Source organism: Rana temporaria, chromosome 7 (genome assembly GCF_905171775.1).
Source record: "Rana temporaria chromosome 7, aRanTem1.1, whole genome shotgun sequence".
Lineage (NCBI taxonomy): Eukaryota > Metazoa > Chordata > Amphibia > Anura > Ranidae > Rana > Rana temporaria.
The window spans coordinates 56,519,892-56,538,817 of NC_053495.1; the positions used below are offsets into that span (position 1 = coordinate 56,519,892).

The 18,926-nt window shown below is 41.6% G+C and overlaps 1 protein-coding gene across 1 annotated transcript in view; it reads left to right on the forward strand.

The window, feature by feature from the left end:
- SSTR3 (somatostatin receptor 3) overlaps nt 1-12,641 on the forward strand; it is a 40,403-nt gene extending 27,762 nt beyond the window's left edge. Inside the window, exon 2 of the mRNA XM_040359421.1 lies at nt 10,018-12,641. Within this exon, the coding sequence (XP_040215355.1) occupies nt 10,509-11,720 (1,212 nt within the window). The 5' untranslated portion in view covers nt 10,018-10,508 and the 3' untranslated portion in view covers nt 11,721-12,641. The remainder of the gene's footprint in view (nt 1-10,017) is intronic.
- Nucleotides 12,642-18,926: the final 6,285 nt, after the last annotated feature.

The window sequence follows — 18,926 nt, forward strand, 5'->3', positions numbered from 1 at the left end:
CCGCCTAATTCAAATTAGGAATGTAGTGGGCGTGTGGTATTAAAATTAACCGTGACCCCATGTAAATGAATGACCGAACGAACGGCGCATGCGCGTGCATGATCAGAATCACGTTGCATATACTCCCTAAGATACGACGGCTCAATGCGTACAACGTGAACGTAACCTACGCCCAGCCCCATTCACGTACGACTTACGTAAACAACGTAAAATCCGACGGCTGTTCCGACGTCCATACCCTAACATGACTTACCCCTGCTTTATGAGGGATAACTTTACGCCGGACGTATGCCTTACGTAAACGCCGTAGCTTACTGCGACGGGCGCAAGTACGTTCGTGAATCGGCGTATCTAGGTCATTTAAATATTCAACGCGTAAATCAATGGAAGCGCCCCTAGTGGCCAGCATAAATATGCACCCAAGATACGACGGCGTAGGAGACTTACGTCGGTCGGATGGAGCCAGAATTCAGGCATATCTGGTTTCAAGAATACAGAGCATAGATACGACGGCGCATCCTAGAACTTATGCGGCGTATCAACAGATACGTCGGCGTAAGTTCTCTCTGAATCTGGCCCTCTGTCTCTGTGGCTCCATCAGGGTAACGTGGCTGCATAGCAAAGTCTCAGTAAGACTCTATAATAACAGAATCAAGCTAAGAACCACTATTTCAGTAAAACCGGTCCGGGCTCAAACAGCTACTTGTGATTATCCTCATAGAAGTTGTCCCCCATAGCAAAGTCCGGGATTGCTTTGGTAATCCAAATCCATGGCCCAAGAATCAAGTGCCACCCTACTGGAATTGCAGTACTCTGTTGGCAATTGGGGGGGTTCTCTCCACAGTAGGTGGGATCTTTTGGAGGACTGTGTCTATTAGGCTTCTGCCCAGCAACTGGCATGCCAGTTCTGCCTCTCACTTGGCTGTATATCACTTGCTAAGCTGCCTCTGCCTCATCTGGTGTGGCCTCTCTGAGCTGCTGAGGGAGGGAGGCAGATAAAACATGTTTTCTGGGCATATTCAAGAACCCAGGTAGTTGTGGGAAAAAGGAGTTAAAGTCTGCATCTGAGCATGAAAATTAACATTCGGCAACAGAACTATATTGCAAGGATTTAAGCAATCTTTATTGCAGATTCATACCTTCCCCTACTGGACTGCAGTTTTTGGGGATGTGGCCTTCTCATATGAAAATGAGACTAAACATTGATTTTATAAAGTGTGAAAAATCTTCTACAGTTCTGAATAGAAACCAATCAGTTTCCAGTTTTTTTTTTTTGTCAAAGCTTGACCACTTGCCACCAAATCACATATGTGTAAGTCATTTGGCTTCAAGTGGTTGTATCTGAGTGATGTCTGCAGCATAGCTCCCAACTGTTCCTGATTTCGCGGGACTGTCCCTGATTTGGAGCAATGTCCCTCTGTCCCTCATTCCTCCTCATTTGTCCCTCATTTTGGCCTGTTCAATATAGATGTGTATAAAATACACTTTTTAGCTATTAAAAACTGTTTTCCAGCACTAAACCCTTTATCTGATTTCTAAATTGCTGCATTTGTAAATTCCAAGAGCCAATATAAAGGAATAGTAGTGGTAAAAAAGCACTTGTGGGTTTAAAAATCTTCTTTTTTTGTACAATTCTTCTTTAAGGGGGCGTGGCAAGGGGTGTGTCCTATGCTTGCAAACTTTTGCTGATAGGTGTCCCTCATTCCCATCTCAAAAAGTTAGGAGGTAAGCTGCAGCAGGCATCGCCCCATACCGTTATTTAGAGACAACGTTTGGCTCTCTTGTAATAACAACCGATGTGGCTAAGCAGCTACTCAGCTGTTATTACAAACAGCGGGAGGGGACACCCCCTCTTGTCGCATTATGCTGCTCACCTGGGCTCTCCCGTCCCATCGGCGGACACGAGCGACCAGCCAGCATGTCCACCGGCTGGCCAGAGACCGAAAAAAATCCGGAATTGGCTTTGATCGGGTCTCAGCTATGGTGCCCCAGAAGCAACCCCAGATCCCTCCATAAAGAGTACCTGTCTTGCCTATTGCTGTCACAGGGATGTTTAAATTCCTTGTGACAGCAATAAAAGTGATAATAAAAAAATAATTAAAGGGACAGTGTAAAACATTTTTTTTTTAATTAAAATAAATTATAATAAAAAAAAGTAAAGCGCCCCATATGTAAGTAGTGCCTGCATTTGTAAACAGTGTTCAAAACACACATGTGAGATATCGCCACCCATCGGTAAAGCAAGAATCTCCTCTGTAACTCTAAACATGTACCGTATTTTCCGGCGTATAAGACGACTTTTTGGATGCAAAAAAATGCATCCAAAGTTGGGGGTCGTCTTATACGCCGGGTATGGTCTCCGTGCTGCTGCGAGCGTCAATGATTTAAAAGACGCTCCTTCTCCTCAGTGTGTTCTGTGAGGAACACAAATCTTCCCAGCAACGCCTCTGTTCTGTGTTCCTCCTATCACAGATGCCTTCTCATCCTCGGACGAGATGAGAAGACGTCCGTGATAGGCGGAACAAAGAACAGAGGCGCTGCTGGGAAGATTTGTGTTCCGCCTAACACAGGACAGTCTGAGGAGAAGGCGCGTCTTTTAAATCCTTGACACTCGCAGCACGGAGACTGTCACCACACCGCCTGGCCTGCTATTCCGAAAAAAAAGTGAGTACCGTAAATGCACCGTTTGCAGTGATGGCACAGAGAGGGGGCAAGTGATGGCACAGAAAGGGGGCAAGTGATGGCACAGAGAGGGGGCAAGTGATGGCACAGAGAGCAAGTGATGGCACAGAGAGGGGGCAAGTGATGGCACAGAGAGGGGGCAAGTGATGGCACAGTGAGGGGCAAGTGATGGCACAGTGAGGGGCAAGTGATGTAATGGCACAGTGAGGCATGTAATGTAATGGCACAGTGAGATTTGAAAAAGCCTGTTTCTGTCAGTGGTTCTGGCTCCCCCTCAGCTTCCAAAAAGACTAGTAAGAAGGGGGTAGTCTTATACAGTGAGTATATCCCAAAATCAACATTTTTCCTGGAAAATTAGGGGGTTGTCTTATACGCCCAGTCGTCTTATACGCCGGAAAATACAGTAACTTGTAAAAATGTGTAAAGTGTCGCCTATGGAGATTTTTAAGTACCCCGTAGTTTGTTGCCATTCCACGAGTGCGCACAATTTTAAAGCATGACATGACATGTAAGATCATCTTTCACATGAAAAAAAAAAAGGGGCTAACTTTACTGATTTTTTGTTTTATCAATTAAAGTGTATTTTTTCAAAAACATTGCGTTTGAAAGACTGCTGCTCAATTACAGTATGACATAAAATATTGCAGTGACTGCCATATTATTCTTTAGGGGCTCTGCTAAAAAAAATATATATAATGTTTTTCTAGCAAAAAAATACTGGTTTTAACTTCGCAACAAATGTAAAAAAAAAAACTTGGTCTTCAAGTAGTTAATTAAACAAGCTGAAGTTAGAAGCTGGTTGGCTGCCATGCACAGCTGAACCAGATTTTACACTCTCCAGTTTTAGTAAATCAACTCCATTGTCTAACTTGCATATGAGGCTCCATGCCTCATCACCCAAGTTGCAAATTAAGGCAGTGGAACAATAGGGAAACAGAAGAGTTTGGGGCTCCTGGGACACTGGCAAAAAATCTGAATCTGAAGGGCATATACCTGGAAATGTATGCGATTGCATTCAGGTGCAAGTTTACTAACCTCCCTGGCAGTATGATTCTGTCTGGAATTACGTACCGAAAGCGGTACAATTATTTGCAAGGAAATTTGGTGTTTTATACTGTAGGCCTGTAATTCTTAGGAATAACTCACTTAAATCTGACCAAACAAGAATCTAATAGGCATCCTGGGTATGACATGTTTTAAAAAACAAAATTATAAATTATAATATAATAAATAATTATAAATAATTATAACAAATAATAATATAATTATAATAAAAATTATTCAATAATGTAATCAAATCAAAATCACTGAAATTTTCTCAGTTGCAAAATTGTCGCTGTCATTATTATTATTTTTTTATGACGAATTTTCCCACAAATCGCTATCGCTCAATTCTGCAAGTGATTATAATTTATTATCGCTGTTTTTTAGCTGATCTAAAACTATTTTTGACATAAAGGGACACTTTTGGTTGCTATGGACAATCTACAGTTTGCAGGGAGAAAGAAAGGTTTTTATTATATAAAACTACATGTAGGACACTGGGCAGACCACTAGGGACAAGGGGGGGTGTGTGTTTTTTTTACATACAGTACTGTAATCTATAAGATTACAGTATACTGTATGTATAGTGTTTGTTTACCTTTTTGAATTTGGCGCCGTTCTCCGCTCCCGTGCGTCGTAACGTCGCAGGGAACGGAGATCGGCGGCACAGGAGGACGCTGTGTGAATCGAGCGAGGTCCCGCTCGCTCACACAGCGCGGTGACATCGCTGGATCCAGGACAAGGTAAGCCAGCGCACGCTGCAGGCTCTGCATAGCTACCCCGAGCGTGACTCGGGGATACCGATCGCAACATAAAAAACCAACCCCGAGTCACGCTCGGGAATACCGCCCGGGGGGATAATGCTGTATTTGCTACAAGTACATTTTAAAAGAAATGTGTAGTGTTTCCATATATTTTTGACTTTTTTAAAACTCTTAGCCAGATATATAAATATTATACATTTACCACTTGCATCCTGCAGGGGACAAATATAAATACATTTTGGCTTTTAGGAGCTTTGTGTACTACTTTGCCATAAATAGTTAAAAAGAAATCATAATTTACACATGAAAGTAAAAGACTCATAGGGGAGATACACCTCTCCCTCTCTGCTAGCTAAGGAGGTACCCATCTGGGAATCTAATCTGCAGGAGCAGCAAACAAGGGCAATGACAAAAATTGAGTTTCCTATTAGAAAAGCCCAATATGATATGAAAACATTATATTATAGTTGCATAAATGTTTATTAAAACAAGGATTTTCTGTAAATGTAGTAATAAAAATGTAAATGTATAAAGTTCACCCTAGCTAAAAGGCTCTTGTGTATTAAAGCAGATGTTTGAAGTTCAGCCTGTCTCTTTCCACTCACTGTGCATCACTCTTGACATCACTCTTGACATCACATTAGAGGGGTAGAGAAAGGAAGCACCACCTAAGTGCAGTATTAAAGAGGTTCTTTTAATGACACATTATACAAAACACACTTACAAGAAGGTAAGGAAAGAAGGCTCATTTGTAACATCCTGTAGTCCTCGTCCCGGATCAATGGGCTGCTTAAAAGTGAAGATAGCAGAATGTGTGGAGTCTTCAGGCTTGTCCTGTAGCCATCAGGATGAGGCCTGGTCCAGCCTTATGGGTCACGTGATTACTTTCGGGGAACACTTCCGGGAGGAGGGTCAGACAGGGAGAACAAAGGCTGATTGGGCAAACATCACATTGATGGGCCAATACCGATGCATAGAGGGCAGGAAAAAACTTTTGGCTCTGTGGCTGAAGTCGGTGTGTATAACATAGCTCCTAGGAATTTGGGGATCTTGTGATTATTTAAAAGAAAGGCCATTTGAATTACCCACTTTTCCTTTCAAGAACAAGGTAAGGCCTCGTACACACGACCGGTAAAATCCATCAAGAAAAATGCTGGCAGAGCATTTTTGGCGAGAAAAACGGTCGTGTGTATGTTTTTCGTCGAGAAAACCGTCGTGGATCTCGACGAGAAAAAAAGAGAACATGCTTTCCTTTTTCTTGTCGGGAGTATCAATTTCCTCGTCGTGTTTCTCGTCGGGCTGGTTTAAGTCGAGAAACACGTTCGTGTGTATGCTTAGAAACCCACGCATTCTCAGAATAAAGTATGGGATGGGAGCGAACCTTCGGTAAAAGTAGCGTTTGTAATGGAGATAGCATATTCATCACGCTGTAACAGACTGAAAAGCGCGAATCGTCTCTTACCAAACTTTTACTAACACGCACTAACATGAGATTAGCAAAAGCAGCCCCAAGGGTTGTGCCAGTGGAATCGAACTTCCCCTTTATAGTGCCGTCGTACGTGTTGTACGTCACCGCGTTTGAGAACGACAAGATTTTGTCTTGACAGTGTGTATGCAAAGAAAGCTTGACAAGATTCTCTACAAGCCTGACAAGAACCTCGTCGAGGAAAACAATGTTTCTTTTACGAGATTCTCGGTCATGTGTACGAGGCCTAAGCTTTGAAAAAAAACTTGAATAGCCTAAAAGTTCAGATTTTCATTTCATACTAGCGATCCGTATGGCTCTAATTTACACACTAAACCCCAAAACCTGCTCTTGATACCCTGCAACCTAACCCGTGATCTAAACACATCAAGAAAAAAATGTGTCATGTATTTAGCTGATATTGTGTATTGTGTATTTAACTGATAGCGTTGAACAATTCAATGCAGGCTTATATTTTATAGTTCAGAAGGAGGCATATCAAGGCAGGCCTGTAAGTTTTAGCTGGAAATGTTATCCCCACTATACCAAGTTTGAGAACACATCACATATATTTAAACACTACTGATTGTATTGGCAGATAGCAATATAAGCAAATACTCATGATAAAGTAGTAAATTCGTATCCTGGTACAGAGTGCCTTACTACACTTGGTGTATAAAACAATCTTTGTACTTACATTCAATGGGATTATTTTAAATTGGCTTTTCTCATGGTTAGTACAGAACCTCCTGCTGATCTGTGATAAGTGCCTGGTATAAAGTATTATCGCCGTGCATTAAAAGACCTAAAAAGGTTTCCCCAAGTTAAAACAGAACCTCCAGAAATGACAATGTACAGTCATGCACAGTTTAGTGTAGTAGTTCTTGCCATGTTATATTGAAAACTTGTCCAGAAGAATAGAGATTAAATCAAATTTAACGAAAGTTACAGTGTATATACAGGCAGGCCCCTACTTTCAAACATCCAACTTATGAACGACTCCTACTTTCAAACAGAGGGAGACAACAGGAAGTGAGAGGAAATTTCCCCCTAGGAAGGGAAATTCTCTCCTGTAAGAGTTAATATGGGAAGAAGGTGTCCCCTCTCCACTGATGTTTTATCACCAATCCTTGTGTTTCCCTAACAACCCAAAATTTTCAAAATCAAATTGTCATTGGGACAGAAAGTGATGTGAAATCTTCTGAACAGGGGCACAGACAGCAAAACAAGTGTTACAGGGGTAATAACCCTTCCCTATGTTTTCCAAAAAGCTTAAAAATAGATTTTTTGGCTGAAGCTACACTTAAAAAAATTTCCTGTTCCAACTTACAAACAGATTCAATTTAAGAACAAGCCCTATCTTGTTTGTAACCCGGGGACTGCCTGTATAAATATAATTTATAGAATACAATTCTATAATTAAAGTAATTGTAAAGTCTAATTTTTTTTATTTTTATAAAAATAACAAACATGTCATACTTGTAATCTAAGAATCTTACGAGCTATCACTAATAACTTTACTTTAAAGACTAGATCATCAGCTGCTGGCACCGGTCACGTCCCCTACGCTCGTGCTATATCAAATAAATGTGTATAAATGTCATGCTAAACTAGTGCTCATTAATAAAACCCATATAAATGAGGGTAATAGAAAACCAACAATACTAAAATCATAATAAATAAATTGCCAAAGTACTTTGTAACAAAATGCAATAAAAATGTTCAAGACATATCAATCAAAGTTGCTCCATAGATATATTTAATTTAACATGCTCCAAATCTTATAGTGATAAATAACGGGCTATAGTGCTGGTAGCACAATACAACATTTGAAGATGAATCAAAAATAAATTTGCAGAATAATCATAAAGTCCATAAAAACATGATCCTGAAATTTGCAATGGTATTCCAAACGTGTTCAGGTGACAACACACTTGTGCTCCCCCCGAGGGAATATGCTCACCTCAGGGCGTGTGACCTCACACTAAAGCTTGGTCAATACACGCCTGCGAGCCATCTCTGGGTCTTTTGAAGATGGAACTGTGGGATCCTAAGTTGCCAAGTAGCGATGTTTTAATAATGGAGAAGCAAAGGTTGTCATCATTGGCTTCTCTCCTGATTGGATTGCAAAACACTCCATTGTTCTGGGGATGGGGGTTATTTGTTTACATAAAATTGTTTCTCTTTTAATGGCTCTCCACCAGTATACCAGTCTTCAATTGGGTTTAGGGTTCTTGTCTGCTTTGAGTGCTTTGCCAAGACGTAAGGCGCTCAGTAAACAAACTGGCTCATTCTCCAGAGTCCAGACAGTCCACACTTTCTCACAGCTGTGAATGGCTCTACTTCACCTTCTTGCGAGGTGTTTGGAATACCATTGCAAGAAAAACTAGTTTATGTAAAGAAATAACCCCCCTCCCCAGAACAATGGAGTGTTTTGCAGTCTACTCAGGAGAGCAGCCAAGGATGACAACCATTGCTTCTCCATAATTAAAACATCGCAACTGGGCAACCCACAGTTCCATCTTCACAGAATCCAGAGGTGGTTCGCAGGCGTGTATTGACCAAGCTTAGGTGTGAGTTCACATGCCCTGAGGTGAGCATACTCACACGGGGGAGCACAAGTGTGTTGTCATCTGAACATGTTTGGAACACCATTGCAAGTTTCAGGATCACATTTCTATGGACTTTATGATTTATTGTGCAAATTTATTTTTGATTCATCTTCAGTAATGTTGTATTGTATCACCAGCACTATAGCACTTTATTTATCACTATAAGATTTGGAGCATGTTAAATGAAATATATCTATGGAGAAACTTTGATTGCTGTATCTTGAACATTATTATTGCATTTTGTCACAAAGCACTTTGGCACTTTATTTATTATGATTTTAGTATTGTTTGTTTTCTTTTACTCTCATTTATATGGGTTTTTATTTATGAGCACTAGTTTAGCGTGGCATTTATAACCATATCATACTTACCTGCTCTGTTGTAGTGGATTTGCACAGAGCAGCCCTGATCCTCCTTATCTCGGGTCCCTCCTCTGTGCTTCTGGCCCCGTTCTCCTGCCGGGTGCCCCCACAGCAAGCAACTTGCTATGGAGGCACCTGAGCCGAGTCACCGCTCCCTGTGTCCATTCAGACACAGAGCTGCTGCCTGGCCCTGCACCCTCCCTCAATGGCACCGCGTCTGTGTTTCAGCCAATCAGGAGGGAGAGTCTCGGACAGCAGAGACATTTGTGGACATCGTTGGACAGAGAGGGGGTTCAGGTAAGTATTAGGGAGGCTTGGGTGTGCTGCTGTGCATTAAGATAAAAAAAAAACTTCTACCTTTACAACTCCTTTAATATCTAGTCTACTGATTTACTAAACGATTAGAGGTTACATAAATGTTCATTTAACTCAGAGTCGGTTCACACTAGGGCGACACGACTTCCAGTGCGACTTTCAGAGGCGACTCCGACACGACTTGAGCATGAACCACAGGGCGATCTGGGGCGATTTACAACACGTCTTCGTCTCCAGGACAGGAGACTTTCCAGTGGCCAATCAAACAACAATCAGCTCTAGGGGAGGGAGGGGGGAGGGAGGGGGGAGGGAGAGGTTTGCCTGAGAAATGTATGTTATCTTCCTGGAAAGTCGCTTCAGTTAACACAGTGATCAGACTTGTAGGCGACTTCCATTGAAATCAATGGGTACAAATCGCCTACAAGTTAGATTGAAGTAGTACAGGAACTTCTTTTGAAGTCGGAGCGACATGAGTAGTGTGTATTAACACCGCTCCCATTCACTTGCATTGTTTTTCTCTGCAGCGCGACTTGGGACGACTTGAGGCAACTTCAAGTCGGATCCCAAGTCGCCCCAGTGTGAACCGGCTCTAAGTGAGTAAGGTAAGGCTGCAAAAGAAACAAACATAAATAAATATAAACACGCACATGGTTGGATAATTGAAGTACAATGTCTACTTTTTGCTAAACATTAGTTGTAATGGTTTTAATATTATGTGTTAGGTTATTACATTAGATTTACAATAACATGATTTGCTTTCATTGCCTTGACAGATTATCAACAGCTTGGCCTACTGAGGATGCAGCCTATTTGAAGAGAATCATTCACCTTCTGCCAAGAAGACATAACATAAAATGGACAACCACAGCCACAGACCCCTATGGCAGTATATTGTTGAGAAGAAATAAAACTTACTGATGCATGTTTTAGCCCGCTGTTCAAGAAATATGCTAAAAAAAACACATTGTTCCTCACTACAGTTAGATTTGTAACAACACAAAGTCAACATATTAATGAGAAAGGCCAACCAAAAGGCTTTGGAAGAAACAGTTGTGATTCCAAACGAAATTATTCAGGCATCTACTAAAAACTGGTAATATTTCATTGTGGAAGATGAACAATCTATGCTTATTTTTTTTCAAAAGAGAAAAATAGAATATGGCAATATTTATTAAAATAAAAGATTTACAGAAATAAGGAGGGACATTATTTATGAAAAAATACCAATAGCCAAAAACAACCATGTTCTGACGTGTGCTCAAAAATGACACCAACATCCCCAACTAGCCTTCTTCCAAGCTTCTTCGCAGACATTAACACAACTCTATGTGCCAATGTTTCAGCTACTCCAAACGTGGCTGCCCCAGGGCTTCTCATTCCACTGGTATACTTAGTTGTATGTGCAGTAGGATTATGGGGTAATACCTTGGTTATCTACTTAGCATGGCGAAGTCCTGCTGGACAGAACTCTGTCACTGCTCTCTATATTCTAAACTTGGCCCTGGCTGATGACCTTTTCATGTTGGGGTTGCCCTTTCTTGCTGCCCAGAGTGCTATGTCCTACTGGCCATTTGGATCACCAGTATGCACAATCGTAATGGCTCTGGATGCTGTCAATCAATTCACAAGCATTTTCTGCTTAACTGTACTAAGTATAGACAGATATCTAGCTGTGGTTCGTCCCATCAAGTCAATAAAATGGAGAAGACCCAACGTGGCTAAATGTGTCAATGTAACTGTTTGGATTGCTTCTTTCTTGGTTGTACTACCAGTAGTTTTCTTTGCTGGAGTTCCAAAGGAGTCCGGAATGTGTCATATCGCTTGGCCTGAACCACAACAGGCCTGGAGGACTGGTTTTATCTTGTACACTGCTGTACTTGGGTTCTTCTGCCCATTGCTTGTGATCTGCGTATGTCATATACTTATTGTGGCTGAACTAAGAATATCTGGAAATCGGGTTAGGGTGGCTCCAACTCGACGACAGGGTCCTGAACGTAAGGTAACTAAGATGGTGGCCCTTGCAGTGACTGCCTTCATCCTGTGTTGGCTGCCCTTTTATGCCTTAAACATTATTAATCTGTTGTGGCCTCTACCTGCAGGTCCAAGGTTGTATGGACTTTACTCCTTTGTGGTAGCTCTCTCCTATGCTAACAGCTGCCTGAATCCTATTATTTATGCCCTTCTAGCTCGTCCATTCCAACGAGGCTTGAGACGTGTTTTTTGTAGGACATCTGTAAGGGTGGCTGATGGAGATACGCATGGACCTAATGAAACAGTACAAAGAGACCTTAGCAGAGTTAGTGGCATTTCTCAAGATAGAAGAAGTCCAAGAGTGGACAGAGTGGATGAAAATGGGCAGAGAGCTGGAGCTGAAGAATCTCTGCAGCAGGAAGTTGGACCATCATCACAAAACGCTCTACCAGAGGAACTAGGGGCATCTGAAAAAGAAAATATGCTAGGCATAAGCTATTTATAGCCAGAAAAAAAGCCTGAGTAAAAAAACAAACAAAAAAAATGCATTCTAAATAAGAAATGAAAATCACTTTTCAATATCAATGATAAAATTCCGTCTATTTGATTCTGTGGGACCTGTTTTCTGGAATATCTGTTAGCTTTATTTAAAAAAAAAAAAAAAAAACTTCTGAGAAAACCTTATTATAAAAGAACTGTATGTAGGTAATTTTATGGAAAAAATATTGAAAGAAGTTGGTCAAAGGTTTATCACAGATCTTGATAACACTTCAGACTTGTCAATGCTACAGCTAAGGTTTTGAGTGACACTGACAGCTCATCCAAAAACTTGACTTCAAAAGATGAAAGTTACTTAGGCAAGTACGATGAGTGTCTTAGATTGTAACCTCTGCAGGCCAGAGCCTCAATGAGCCAAAGAACTGCAACTTAAATAATGTAATCAAGTACTGTAATATTATTTATCTAGTAAAGATGTCCTACTTGTTTCCTTTCCAGCTATGGACAAACTAAAATCTGAACTTATTGTTAAGTGCGTTGCCTAGTATGTCATGCTGCAGCTTAAAAACTAACATGCCAAAAAGTGCTTGCATTTAGGGGTCAGTCCGCTCAAATGTAATGTTTAATTATAGGAGGAGCCTAGTGAGCTAAGTCATATGTCTTGGATATTCTGACAGTAAAATGTCCTTGTCACTTTCTGTCACCTTGGTAATGTTGGCTGTTTCTGCCTACCTTTTTGTATTTCAATATCTTCTTCATTCTTTCATTCTTTATCATATAAATCTAGCAAAAGTTTTCCTTATTTGTTGTAATCATGTAATATCTATTTTATCTATTGGTATGGCTATACATGTACAAAGCAGCTTCTAAAAAAATTGAGCTGTGTAAAATCTACATAAAAGCAGAATGCAATGATTTGCAAATCTCATATACTCACATTTTATTTACAACTAGCTGAATACCCGGCGTTGCCTGGTCTTCCTATCTTAACCTTTTGGGGAGGAAAATCATAGTAATATAAATATACCCATCTTTTATATAAGGGTGTAGGTAAGGGTTAATTTAACTGTCATTTATTTTTATTTGGCATATAAGTAATATGTGTACCAGGTATTATTGAAATATCTCCAGGCGTACAGAAGTTATGTGGGAACATACATTTCCCATTGATTTGCATGGGACTTTAAACAAAAACCCCGACCCTCACAAATGGGGGTAGTTAAGGGATACATTAACTATCCTATAGTTTAAGTGGACATATAAGTAACATGTGACAAAGTGTTATCAAAATATCTACAGCCGTTTGGAAGTTATGAAGTAACATGTATTTCCCATAGAGTTGAATGGGACTTTAAAGGAAAACCCCGACCATGGCAAATGGGGGTGGATAAGGGTTAAACCACCTATCCTATGTTTGTTGCTGACATATAAGTAACATGTGTGCCAAGTTTCATGTTAATATCTTTAGCCGTTTGGACAATATGTGTACCAGGTATTATTGAAATATCTCCAGGCGTACAGAAGTTATGTGGGAACATACATTTCCCATTGATTTGCATAGGACTTTAAACAAAAAGCCTGACCCTCACAAATGGGGGTAGTTAAGGGATAAATAACTATCCTATAGTTTAGGTGGACATATAAGTAACATGTGACCAAGTGTTATCGAAATATGTACAGCCGTTTGGAAGTTATGAAGTAACATGTATTTCCCATAGAGTTGAATGGGACTTTAAAGTAAAACCCCGACCATGGCAAATGGGGGTGGGTAAGGGTTAAACCACTTATCCTATGTTTGTTGCTGACATATAAGTAACATGTGTGCCAAGTTTCATGTTAATATCTTTAGCCGTTTGGACGTGATGCTGGAACATACATACATACATACACACACACACACACACACGTTGAGTTTTATATATATAGATGAAAAATAAAAAAAAACATACTAAATGTTTAAACTGAGACAATGTAAAATTTTAAGAAATTAAAATTGTTGGCTGCAACATGTCTCAAATAATTTAAGGCAGGGTAAAAACAAGTACTAACAAGGAAGCACTGGAAGAACATTTGGCAACTAATTAGGTTACTGTAATTGGCAACAAGTCAGTAACATGATTAGGTATGACAAAGTATCTTAGTGAGTCAGAGTGTCTCAGAAGTAAAGATGGGCAGAGGTTCACCAATCTGTGAAAAGAACTGTTTCAGAAAATTGTTCCTCAATGTAAAATTGCAAAAACATTATATATATCATAATCTACAGTACAATATACCATCAAAAGATTCAGGAACAAGGGACAAGTCTGAAGCAAAGCACAATATTGGATGTCTGTTATCTTCAGACCCTCAGACGAGACTGCATTAAAAACAGGCATAATTCTGTGATCACTGGTTGAGTTCCGGTGTACTTCCAAAAATCACTGTCTGTGAACACAGTTCCCAGTGCCATTCAAAAATGCAAGCTCTACCATGCAAAGAAGAATCCATATCTAAACATGATCCAAACACTGAAACATTGCTGTCTTCTCTGGGCCAAACCTCATTTACAATGGTCTGTTGCAAAGTGAAAAACTGTTCTGTGGTGAGATAAATCAAAATGTTATATTCTTTTTGGCAAATGTGGGTGCCCCATCCTCCAGACTACAGAGGAGAGGGACCTTCCAACTTGTTATCAGCTCTCAGTTCAAAAGCCTTTATTGTGAAAATGACAGTTGCAGTTTGGGAGTTAAACACAGGGGGCGCTGTAACATTTAGGGATCACCTAGTGTGTGTTTACTAGTGTAGGGGGGTGTGGCTGTAGGAATGACGTCATCGATTGGGTCTTCCCTATAAAGGGAATCACCCGATCGATGCGCCGCCACAGTGAAGCACGGGGAAGCCGTGTTTACACACGGCTCTCCCCGTTTTTCAGCTCCGGGGAGCGATCGCGACGGAGCGGCTATAAACAAATAGCCGCGCCGTCGTCCCGGATCGCTCCCGGAGCGGACCCGAACTCCGCATGTACCGGGGGGGGGTCCAGATCGGACCCCCCACCCACGTCTAGCAGAGGACGTACAGGTACGTGGATGTGCCTGTCCGTGCCATTCTGCTGACGTAAATGTACATGAGGAGGTCGGGAAGTGGTTAAAAGAAGAGGGAATGCTACACTGTGTTACACATGGTCCTGTCCCAACTTTTTTTAGACGTGTTATTGCCATCAATTTCAAAATTCCTAAAATGGTAAATTTTCTTAGTTTAAACATTGGATATGTTTTCTATTGTGAATAGAATACAGGTGCACAAGATTTGCAAATCACTGCATTCTGTTTTTATTTAGATTTTACACAGGGTTCCAACTTTTTTGGAATTGGGGTAGTATAGCACATTGTACATAATGCATCAGTTTGGTGTACATCTTGCATAGTATAGAAAACCAATTGCAGTGCTCTGCAGTATGCAATATATAGTACAGCATACAGAATTAAAAAGTTCAGACAATGAAACATAACATGGGGTGATTTATTAAACTGGAGTGCACAGAATCTGATGCAGCTTTGCATAGAAACCAATCAGCTTCCAGGTTTTATTGTCAAAGCTTAACTGAACAAGCAGAAGTTAAAAGCTGATTGGTTAACTATGCAGAACTGCACCAGATTCTGTGTTCCAGTTTTAGTAAAGTCCTCCCCTCTTCTCCCATATATACAGAGGCAACGATCTGCTAAATCAGTGGTCATCAACCCTGTCCTCAGGGCCCACTAACAGCAGGGCTCTAGTCCTGCGGGAACGCGTGGGAACGGAGTTCCTGCACTTTTTTCACAGCAGGAACGCAGTTCCCTTTGCAGGACTAGCCCTTTGCAGGACTAGCCCGTGCTAATCCTTCACTAAGCGGCGATGCCCAGCTCCAGTCACTGTCAGGGGCAGGCGAACCTTAGTAATCCTTTATGTTACTGGCCGCTTCCTGTATATGGATTCATCAGGTAGTGTGCGGGTATTCCGTCACTTCCTCGATGCCACAATGTCTCCTGGGAGCTTTTGTCATTGTTCCCAGGAGACATTCCAGAGGTCTGCCGCGAGTTATCGCGGGATTTATAAAGAATTTGCTTAAAAAAACATGCGGTTTAGTAATTATGCATATGAGCGTATCATTTTTTTTTTTGGTGGGGGAGTGGATCTTGGGTGGGAGTTCCCACACTTTTTTCCCCAGGACTTGACCCCTGACTAACAGGCTAGATTTTATGTATTACCTTGGAGAGATTGAAGCCTCGTACACACGCTCGGTTTACTTGGCAAGAACCAGCAAGAAAACTGCTGGCAGAGCTTTCTTGCCAAGTAAACCAAGCGTGTGTACGAGGCTTTCAGGTTTCTCGTCTGGAAATCTGGCCAGAATCTCGACGAGAAAAATAGAGATCCTGCTCTCTATTTTCTCGTTGAGATTCTTGTCGGCCTGTTTCCGGACGAGAAACCTGAGAGTGTGTATATACTTACCTGTCGCGTGGAAACCCGCGCATGCTCGAAATGACTTTGACGCATGCACGGTAGCTTCCACGGCATAGGTAGGGTGAAGCAAGATGGCAGCGACGGCATCGAATGTGACGAGCGCATGCTCGTCGTACGCGAAGATGTCACCGTGTTCTTGCCTTTCAAGAGAACCGCGGTTCTTTTGAAAGGTCTGTGTGTACACTCGGGCAGCAAGAGATTCTTGCCAAGAATCTCGTCGGGGAAAAACAACGTTTGTGTACGAGGCCACAGACTAGAATACTGCAATCACTGAGCAGCAAATTATATACTCTGTGATGTATTTCAGTTATCTTGCAAATCTTGCCTCTTAGTGAGCCCAAGGGCAGGGTTGATGACCACTGCTTTAAGTCACACACATTATTCAGTGCAATTTATCTGTAGCCATTTCTGGCATGCTGCTTACCTTTAAAATCCAAAATCATTACTCCTTCCCAGGGTCCAAAGTTCCAAAATGTACAGGGTGCAATGGCCCAGAGTATAATAAATACCATGGTGTATGGAGTGCAGGGCTCAAAGTATTTTACATACCACAAAATGTAAAGGGTGCAGTGGTCGGGTGTATATAATATATAACATTGTGTACAAAAGTGCAGGGCCCAGAGTTTTTCACATATAGTTCAGTGTAGAAGGGCAGCAGTCCACAGTATGCAACATATAGCACAACAATAAAGTGCTTGTAAAGCTTTAAAAAAAAAAAAAAATAACAAACAGGTCATACTTACCTTCACTGTGCAGCTCGTTTTGCACAGAGTGGCCCCGATCCTCATCTTCTGGGGTCCCTCGGCGGCTGTCCCAGCTCCTCCCCGCTTCTGGTAACCCCCCTGAGAAGTGCTCTCCCAAGGGGGTAACCTTGCGAGCATGCTCCCGAGTCCTGTATTCAGCGTCCATAGCCGCCAACTACAGGACTTGGCCCGGCCCTCGCGTCATTGGAGTTGATTGACAGCAGCGCAAGCCAATGGCTGTGCTGCTATCAATGTATCCAATGAAGAGCCGAGAACAGCTGAGAAGACCAGGCCGAGATCAAGCGGGTTCTCGACACAGGACTTTCGTAAGTAAATAAACCGGGGGCAGGGGGGCCGGAAAAAATCGGATGTTTTCACCTTAATGCATAGGATGCATTAAGGTGAAAAACATGAACCTTTACAACCCCTGTAGCTCTTACCTATTAACACCCATGCTTAGTGACTAAAAATGCCAGCAGCTGTATGTAACATACTCTGTGTTTTAGATTAAATATTCTCAATTTACAGCGCTCTATAAATCAAACATTAAAATGATTGAAAAGTGCATTTTATACAACACAATATAATTGTCCATTACAGTGCAACATCATTAGAGTGCCCATTAACGTGTAGCATCAATAGTGTCCATTTGAAGTGCAACTTTCAATTATCCTCTTGCATACACTATGATCAATATTGCATAAAGTACATTGGGGACTTCTGGATGTCCCCAGTGGAACAACGCCACTTCCTGACGCCCCCGCCTTGACGTATGTTTGACAGAAGCAGAAGCACAGTCAGAATATTTAATATATAGGAAAGTGTGCAGGCATAGGTGTGCACAGCCTATTGCACTATGGTGTGCACCCCAAAGCTCAAACACATTTACATGTGTATGCATGTGTATATATATTGACAGTGGCCCAGATTCAGATAGGAGTTACGACAGCGTATCTCCGGATACGCCGTCGTAACTCTGAGTGGCGGGGTCATATCTATTATGCGCCTGATTCTTAGAATCAATTACGCATTGATTACCCTAAGATCCGACCGGCGTAAGTCTCTTACACCGTCGTATCTTAGGCTGCATATTTACGCTGGCCGCTAGATTTACTCGAGGAAAATGCAAATTAGGTATATACGCCGATTCAGAAACGTACGTCCGCCCAGCGCATTTTTTTACGTCGTTTACGTTAGGCTTTTTCCGGCGTAAAGTTACCCCTGCTATATGAGGCGTATCCTATGTTAAGTATGGACGTCGGGCCAGCGTCAAATTTTCCGTCGATTACGTTGTTTGCGTAAGTCGTTCGCGAATAGGGATGGGCATAATTTACATTCACGTCGAAAGCATTGGCTTTTTGCGAGTTAATTTGGAGCATGCGCACTGGGATACGTTCACGGACGGCGCATGCGCCGTTAGCCAAAAACGTCATTTACATGGGGTCAGCCTTCATTACCATACAACACGCCCACTGCATGGAGAATTTGAATTCCGCGGGCTTACGCCGGACCACATACGCTACGCCGCCCTAACTTAGGGCGCAAGTTCTTTCTGCATACCGAACTTGCACCCTAAGTTACGGCGGCATAACGTATCTGAGATACGTTACGCCCGCCGATAGATACGCAATTGTATCTGAATCCGGGCCAGTGTCTGTAGAGCAATGGACAGTGCCAGTAGGGCAGTGGATGGGGTCAGTAGTTTTTTATTTGTATTATTTTTTTACAATTTTTTTTTTTTGAATTATATATATATATATATATATATATATATTTTACAATTTGATTAGGAACCTCATTAGGGGGCTTTGGAGAAATATCAGAAGTCTAAACAGGAAGATTAGGGTGTGCCTAAGCATACCTGGCACACCCTGTGGGCACGCCTATATGTGCAGGGTACAATGGTCCAGAATATTTAATGTACGTTGTACAACATGGTGCACAGAGTGCAGAAGTACAGAGTATTTTATTCCATAGAACACAATACAAGGGGA